Source organism: Crocuta crocuta, unplaced genomic scaffold, assembly GCF_008692635.1.
Source record: "Crocuta crocuta isolate KB4526 unplaced genomic scaffold, BGI_CrCroc_1.0 scaffold586, whole genome shotgun sequence".
Classification (NCBI taxonomy): domain Eukaryota; kingdom Metazoa; phylum Chordata; class Mammalia; order Carnivora; family Hyaenidae; genus Crocuta; species Crocuta crocuta.
Genome location: NW_027532407.1, coordinates 1,922,627 through 1,931,604, shown reverse-complemented (window position 1 = coordinate 1,931,604; position 8,978 = coordinate 1,922,627). Strand labels below are relative to the sequence as shown.

The 8,978-nt window shown below is 37.6% G+C and overlaps 1 protein-coding gene across 1 annotated transcript in view; it reads left to right on the top strand.

Moving 5' to 3' along the window:
• Positions 1-12: 12 nt before the first annotated feature.
• NUFIP1 (nuclear FMR1 interacting protein 1) overlaps positions 13-8,978 on the top strand; it is a 38,891-nt gene continuing 29,925 nt past the window's right edge. The window contains exons 1-5 of the mRNA XM_077778748.1: positions 13-448; positions 2,477-2,559; positions 4,857-4,955; positions 5,692-5,754; positions 6,540-6,616. Coding sequence (XP_077634874.1) covers positions 43-448; positions 2,477-2,559; positions 4,857-4,955; positions 5,692-5,754; positions 6,540-6,616 — 728 coding nt within the window. The 5' untranslated portion in view covers positions 13-42. The remainder of the gene's footprint in view (positions 449-2,476; positions 2,560-4,856; positions 4,956-5,691; positions 5,755-6,539; positions 6,617-8,978) is intronic.

Sequence of the window (8,978 nt, the reverse complement as noted above, 5' to 3'; positions counted from 1 at the left end):
TGCTCCAGATTCGCACGCTAGGTTCCCTACCTGGCTGCAGGCATGGCAGAGCCGGCTAGTGATTTCGTGACTTCTAACGGATGGATTCCAGCATCCGGGCTGAACCGCACCTTGGGGCCTCTGAGCGACACAGCTTCAGTGTCCGACAACTGGATGTTCTGGGCAATGCTGCCGCCGCCGCCACCACCGCCTTCGTCGTCGCCTTCCGTACGAGGGTCAGAGCCTTCCTCAGAGGAGCAGCTCCCCCAGGAAGCGCAGGCTCTCCCCGGGGCGCCTCCTCCTTTCGACGCCCAGATTCTTCCTGGGGCGCAGCCTCCCTTCGACGCCCAGTCCCCGCTTGATTCTCAGCCCCAACTCAACGGCCAGCCTTCCTGGAATTTCCAGGCTTCTACCTCATGGTACTGGAGACAGTCTCCTGGTGTTTTTCCTGGATATCAGAACACTCCGGGTAGGCTATAACTCCTTTCCTTACCGCCCCTTTTCTTTTCTCCTCACATTCTTTCCTCTCTCACTTCCCCCATTTTTCCTTTCTCTACTTTTGGTTCTGTCCTGCACTCTTGGGGGTCTGGTCAGTTAAGGTCTCAACAATTTTTTCGACAGGAATGTCTGCCCTGACTCTTCAGCCAAGGAACTGGGAATATAGCAGTGAACGAAACACAGAAAAAAATCCTTATTTTTATGGAACTTAACATTACCTGGTGGAGAAAGACAGAATTAAAAAAAAAAAAAAAGCAGTGTGTGCTAGTAGACAGTAAGTGCCACCTGGAGAGAGAAAGCCAAGGAGGTGATAGGTCGTGCAGGGGTAAATGTCAGTGTCAGTCGTAATGAAGGTGACATTGGAGCAGAGACTTCAAGGAGGTGAGTGATCAGACCTGTGGGTACGACTGGGGGAATAGAGATGCAGGCAGAATGAACAGCAAGTGCAAAGAGTTTGAGGCAGGTGCTGTCGATCAGAATGGAACCCAGTGTGACTAGAGAGGAACAATCCTGGGGCAGAATTGTAGAAGACTGGGGAAGAGGACAGGCCTGCTAGGGCCTTGTAGGTAAAGGGATTATGACTTTTTACTCTTGTGATAAGGATAGTGCAGGGGGGTGACATAAGTTTTGTTTTAGAAGGAATGATATGGCTGCTCATAGGAATTGACTTAAAGGGAGATGAGTTAGGAAGCTATTGCAGTTATCCCAGTGAGAGATATGGGGGATTTGGACCAGGGTGGAGCACAGGAGCTGATGAGAAGTGTTTTGAAGGTAGGGTTGGGCCAACGCGATTTGCAGGGTGTGAGATAAAGGCAAGACAAGAATGATGTAGTTTTGTTTCGTTTTTTCCAAACAAGCAGAAGGATGTGGATTGAACAGATTTGAAAGAAAGACTAGGAGTTTGGTTTGGAGTATGTGTGTGCCAAGTAGAGATATTGAATAAGCAGTTAGTTTGTACTTTCAGGAGAGAATTGTTGCTGGAGCTGTGAATTTGGGTGTCATCTGCATCCAGGTCACATTTAAAGCCATGAGATTGTTCACTTAAAACCATTCTCTAACTCTGCCTAAGATTTATTTTACATTAACTTGACATTTACAAACCAGCCTTTACTGTGTGCCAAATGCTGGGAATATGAATGCACATAAGACATTCCTAAGACAGGTGAGATGGGTTCGTAGGTAATAACCACAACAAGCACAACTGGTGATGGAGGCATATGAAAGGTAATTTCAGAGTGTGGAGGAAGTTGACGAAAGTTTTTGGAAGAAGTGTCTTGGGTGATGTTTAGGATGTTGGAAGAGACCCTGTAGGCTGGGGCAAAGAGGCGTGAGTACAAGGTGAGTTCTGAAGATCACACTGTTCTGGCGTGACTGCAGCCGAGTAAATGTAGGGTATGGGGGAAGAGCAGGATGAGAAAATAAGCCAGCATCTCATTGAAGGATTCTGGGAAGTGATTTGTAGGTTTTCCAGCAGGCTTGTGACTTTTGGAGGATTATTTTTGTGGTGGTGTCAGCGTGCAGTGTCTATTGGAAGAGAGGGCTTAGGAACCCGAAGACAATCTGGGAGGCTCTCCTAGTAATCTAGGTGAAGGATCAGGGTTTCAGAGCTTCATGGCCATAAGAAAGGAAAGAATTTGAGAGAAAATGTATTTCACAAGGTTCTAATTTCCTGGTGTATAATTGAGGCTGAAAAGCTGTATTGGGATTGTATTGTTTACATTTCTAATGTTTGAAATAACTACGAGAAATTTCATCAGGTTAAAGTGGCCTTTCCTTTCTTTGACGCCCAAAGCACTGTATGGCCATCTAATCTTACCAGTTACGTATTCATTTGAAACACATTTATTTGGTAGACTGGTCTTCATCTTTGTTAATTTGTGTGAACTACTTTTCTTCCTAGAAGAGGTAGTTTCTACCCAAGTATTTGTGACATGATAGAGCGAATAAAAGTTTAAAACGTGTAGTTACAAATATTTATTGATTTCTTTTTGTTTTTTAGTTAAGCATTCTTATTTTCCACGAAAATACGATGCAAAGTTCACTGACGGCAACTTCCCTCCCAGTAGAAAACAGAAAAAAAAGGTATTTTTAAAAATGTTCCTGAATGTGACACTTCGGTCCCTATGTCACTGTTTCATGCCTTGCATTTCTAACATAACTGTCTCAGTGTTTTGCAACCATTATTGACACAGTGGGTTCTCGCTATAATAGGATCTTTAAAGATCTTGGCTTTAAGTAAAAACTTTTTTTTTTAAATTTTTTAAAAATGTTTTATTTATTTCTGAGAGAGAGAGAGAGCGTGAGCAGGGGATGGTCAGAGAGAGAGGGAGACACAGAATCCGAAACAGGCTCTGGCTCTGTGCTGGCTGTCAGCACAGACCCTGACGTGGGGCTCGAACCCACAAACTGAGATCATGACCTAAGCTGAAGTTGAATGCTTAACTGACTAAGCCACCTAGGTGCCCCAGCTTTAAGTAAAAACTTTAAGCAAAGTCTTTTTGAGAAATAAATGTAGAAACTATAGAAAGAGAAAACATTGAATTCATTTCAATATATTTTCAAGAATGAATAATAGAATTGTGATTATGAGTAAATGTAAATGTTATTGAACCTTGGTGAACTAAATATATATATATATTAGAAAATTGGAAGGATATATTAGCGAAAGGGAAAGGATGGAATTTTAAGGAAATGAACAGTCCAAACTTTCTCTTATAAAATTGAAACTATGGAGTTAAGAACAAATTAAAATGTCATAAACCTTTTATTTTTCATTATCTTTTTTCTCTTTGACACAGGGTTCTGTTAGGAACAAATATTTCTTTGATTAAAAAAAGCAGTTCCAACGGTTTCTTTTTCTTGTGTCAAATTCAATTAAAATTAAATTTAATGTTAGTTTAAAGTAGTTTATATTTAGTTTATCCTTTGTGCCTGAAGTAATGTCAGAAATTCTTCAGACAAGATTTTTTTCTGTTATTATTGTTTATCTTTATTTATCTTAATTTATACTGCTTCAGTTCTTTTTAGTAATAGATATTTATCATTTTTAGGAACAAAGTTACTGTTTTTTAAAAATCAGTATCAACTCTTTGTTATGCTTCAGAGATCAAGTCTTAAAATAGGCTTCTTTCTGAGGAAGCTTATAGATCTAGTCTGCTTTAAAGATGTGTATTAAATAGTGTCAGGCACCTGATTGGCTCAGTTGTTAGAGCATGTGACTCTTGATATTGGGGTTGTAAGTTCAAACCCCCATGATGGATGTAGTGATTACTTAAAAATAAAATCTTGAAATAAAAAAACAATGTGATTAATTTAGAATGAGTCAAAGTCTACAGCATGAAATAAGTATTTCTTATTTTGGCATGAAAACTGTGTAGCTAATATTAAAAAAAAAATTGTATCAGTGTAATATATTAACATAATCCCAACATTAAACAATGGAAGGCCATCTCATAGTCTATCATTGTAATATTTTTTTTGGTTTTATATTTAAGAATAAAAATAGCAGATTGGGAATAAATAACTGACCTTTACTAAATGATTCTTCTTGGGGTTAAAAAAAATTAGATAAAGTTGTTTTCTAAAAGTTGAAATGCTGTTTGTTTTTTTATTTTATTTTTAACATTCATTTTTGAGAGACAGAGTACGAGCAGGAGAGGGGCAGAGAGGAAGGGAGACAAAGGATCTGAAGCAGGCTCCAGGCTCTGAGTTGTCAGTACAGCACCTGATGCAGGGCTTGAACCCATGAACTGCAAAATCATGACCTGAGCTGAAGTCAGAAGCTTTACCAACTGAGGGGCGCCTGGGTGGCTTAGTTGGTTAAGCGTCCGACTTTCACTTGGGTCATGATCTCGCGGTTCGTGGGTTCGAGCCCCGCGTCGGGCTCTGTGCTGACTGCCAGCTCAGAGCCTGGAGCCTGTTTCAGAGTCTGTGTCTCCCTCTCTCTCTGACCCTCCCCTGCTCATGCTGTCTCTCTCTCTCTCCTAGAAATAAATAAAACATTAAAAAAAAAAAGTAAAAAAAAATAAAAAAAGAAGCTTTACCACCTGAGCCACCCAGGTGCCTCAAAATGCTGTTTTTATGATTAGAGCATTTTGACATATGCTGTGCTCTTAGATTACCAATTTGAAGTCTATTCACAGTTTATATTCTACTCAGATTTAACATTTTTTAAATTATGCTGGTCTTTTCCTAATATAGTTCCTATAAAAAAGCAAACAAAACAGAATTACCCTTCATTAGAAATATATTCAGAGTTTTTCCCACACACAGGGGTTATGTGAAAAATCAAAGTACATACTACTGGGAGGATAGTTATATTTTTATTATTGCATAAACATTTTTTTAATCAAAAATCTAACGCTTGTTTTTGTTTGCAGAAAAGAAAAGAGCCAGTTTTTCACTGGTTTTGTGATACCTGTGATCGTGGTTTTAAAAATCAAGAGAAGTATGATAAACACATGTCTGAACATACAAAAGTAGGTTTTTCTTGGTTGCCCTGAAGTTTCTTTGACAAAAGGAGTGTATTTGGTAGAAATTCTGAGCTTTTTTTTTCTTAAAAGCTTTTAGTTTTCATAGAAATGTCATTTGATGACTTGACAAATTGAGACAGGGACCCTGGGATTTGCAGTTTGAGGTTGGGGAGACTACTGCTTCAGGAAGAGGCAAGATGGCAGTAAAGAAAGGAGTTCTGACAGCTGTGTGTGCCCACCTCGCTTGGTAAGAGCCCGGGCCTCACCCTAGTCGCTCTGTGCACCTTTGTGAGTTTTTCCCCCTTTAGGGCTGCCTTGGACCATTTAATCACACTGGGTGATATGCCCTGGCCCATCACTCTCCAAGGTTTGTGTGGACCTTATTAAGTACTTTAAAAAAATGTTCTTAATTTGGAAAGGTTCTTTCCAGTTTATAGGAATACCCCTTCAACTTTAGGAATTAAGAAAATTTTATAACATTGCTGATGTCATGTATATACTAAGTAGAGAAGTAAATGACACACATTACTGTACTATATGCTTTGAGAATGTCATTCCTTTTTAAATATAATTCTGTTTTGGAGTGCTTTTTATTTTGCGGTTGAAGTAAGTTTGGGATGCTGCTATCTGTTCCACACAGTTGGGATAACTGTAATTGAGTCAGGTTATGTTTGATTATGTAGTAGTAGGATAAACTTAATACGGAAAACATTGAATTGTCTTTTTCTTTAAACTCTTGCAGTGTCCTGAAGTAGACTGTTCTTTTAGTGCACATGAGAAGATTGTCCAATTCCATTGGAGAAATGTAAGTTCTTGTGTGAATTTTTGTTTTGTTTTTTTTCATTCCTGTGTTCTTTTTAATTCATTGATCTGTTATTTTCATGGCTCTTCATTTACATAGCTTAGTAATAAGTAACATGGAGTACTTCGTACTTTGTATTATTCAATTTGATCTTCACAGACCACTATGTGAAGTAGATAAATAGTGGCCAGAGTTAATAGATTAAAAAAGAAAAGATTTGCCCAGGGCTTTAGAACTGATTCTTGCACTTGAGTTTCTTGACCACAAATTCTGTGCTTGCTTTATTACACCATACTGTTCAAATTGTTCTGTGTATTCATTGTTTCTTTAGCTACCTCATTCAATCTTCGTTGGCAGGTCATTCATTTGGGTGTTTGATGCCAGTTGAGAAATGGGTGACATACCTACTTTGTAACCAAAATTGCATTACTCCTTTTTTCCTCATCAATAACCTAAACACATGAGAAATTATCCCTTTTTCTTTAAAGGGAAAGTCAAAATATGGATGGATAAAACCTTAGTTTTAAAATTGTCTCTGCTAGTAAATTTAATGTTGAATAAAGAGTCTCCATTATCCCCCATAATATTTGAAATTTAGTCAGAAACCTACAATATGAGGGTCCCTGGCTGGCTCACTTGGTAGAGTGTGTGACTCTTGATCTCAGAGTTGTGAGTTCAAGCCCCACATGGGCGTGGAGCCTACTTAAAATAAAAAAGATTAAAAAAAAAAAAAGAAAACCCTGACATGTACAATGTTTCCTGATGTTCAGCAGGCTTTTTTTCCCTAGATGCATGCTCCTGGTATGAAGAAGATCAAGTTAGACACTCCAGAGGAGATTGCAAGATGGAGGGAAGAAAGAAGGAAGTGAGTCAAGAGTTCAGAACAAGTGAACTAGTTCTACTGTGGCAAGGCTGAGTACTTCTAAATAATGACCATTCTGGCTCTAATGAGTAATTTGAAAAAGGAAATTTGGTGTTTTTTAACATTACAAATATTCATCTGAAAATGACTAGTACTAAGTGATTTTGCTGTCCTTTAGAGTTGGTATATAGTGACTTTGAGATTTTTACTTGATGTTTTAAAAATAACCATACAGTTTTATTAGGGTAGTTTTGATTTATTGAATTCTCTTATGTTGTTGGTACCAGGTGATAGGACAGTAAGCTGTATTACTTGAGGCTATTATTGAATACGTTTTTAGAAAACCTGATAGGAATTCTTTGTAAATACTGATTACATAATGGGACCATACTCTATTCTTTGAGGGGAACCACTACATGCTACCTAATGTTAGATGATCAGTGTCAAGGCAATAGTGAGTGGGTACTGTTACTGAAAAAATATAAAATACTTTGCTATGTTTTTCCTTTGATTTTTTTTTTCAGCAAATATTTGTTGAATGACTGCAGTATGCTAGATAGAGGGAGTACAACAGTAATACATGGGTTTATCCTTAATTGTAAAAAGACCAAGAATTCTTTCCTATAAGTAATGCCTAAGAAATTTGGGCCTTACCATGTGACTGTGGCTTTATGCTTATTAGGGAAGAAAATTTAACAGATGTCTAGGTAGGATATACTTATGAAAAATCCCAGTAGGACACTGTTTTACTGTCTTCTCAGAAAGGAATATATTTCATCCTGAAGCTGAAACTAAGGTGGAACTCCTAGAATAGTCCAATGCATTTTTAAGTCAAATGGTATTTTTCTGGAATTAAAAAATGAAGAGAGCCTGAGATGAAAAAGGGGATCATTCTCTTCCTAGGTCAAGAAAGATACTTGAAACTCTTTTGACTGGCAGGTCAAATATTTTACTTTGTTCAGCTTAATTTAAGTTTTCAGTTTATTTTTAAATTCAGCATTTTTATGTGTAATGAATTATTTGAGACTGTGTGTACTTTATGAAAAAAAGAATGTTAGTAAAATTATAGGTATTCATTATCTTCACTACCATCATCCTCAAAGCCTTGGATATATGTGTGATAAGCTTGATCAGATGCTCAGAAAACAGGAAAACATGACATGGCGTGTTTTATTAGTTTGTTAATACAGGCCTTGGATACAGTGTGAGGTTGGGAGTAAATGTGCCAATGAAATACACCCCAGAGTTATCTTAATGCTTTTATACAATACTCACTGTCTTATTTTTAAACTTCTTAAAATATATGTTTTTATGTTTTTATTATTTGAGTATGGTTAATACACAATGTTATATTAGCTTCATATGTACAACATAGTGATTAAACAAGTCTGTATGTTTTGCTCACCAGAGTGTGGCTGCCGTCTGTCACCATACAATGCCATTACTACAATTACAGTGCCATTGACTACATTCCTGTGCTGTACCTTTTAGCCCTGTGACTTAGTCTTTCCATACCTGGAAGCCTGTATCTCCCACTCCCCTTCACCTATTCTCCCCATCCCTCCACCCACCTCCCCTTTGGAAAACATCAGTTTGTTATCTGTATGTGTACAGAGAACTTTTTATCTGTTTATTATTTAATTTGTTTTAATTTGCAGATTCCACAAATAAGTGAGATCATGTAGTATTTGTCTTTCTCTTTCTGACTTATTTCACTTACCATAATCCCCTCCAGGTCTTAAGTTTTTAGTTTAAATCCACTTACATGTAGTATTGTGCTAGATGTTACACTATTAGGTGAAAAAGTTAATTACTGCCCTTTAAAGCTTCAGAGGTAATTCTGAGCGAAGCCAGCATAAACATAAAGATTTAGAGCCAACTGAGAACAAGTAGAATTTAGTAGATGTGTATATTTGTTATCAGTTATTAATATTCTGTGCAGAGATGGATGGGGGTGAAGGGAAAATCAGAAGAATTTAATCTTTAAACAAGTAGACCCTAGCCAGTCAGCATGGACCTGGTGGATTTAATAGAATTTCAGTCTCATCTTTGGCTAACAAATGAAGGAGTTTAGGCTGCCAGGAGAGAGTATACTAAAATGCCTTTTCTCTTTATCTGCTTGGCAGAATCTTACTATCTTGAAAGACTGTCTTAAATGTCACCTGCTTTGTCACTCTTTCTCAATTTTCATTTCCTTTATCTCCGTGCTGCCAGAGTGCTAGTCTATAACAAGATAGGAAACTTGTACCAGAATGTAAATTTATTCATTACTTTTATTATTAAAATCTTGCTAGGGAAAAGATGTCAGCTGATCTGAAAATTTTGCTTGTTGATGTACACTCTGGCATCAGTGTGTGGACTGGCT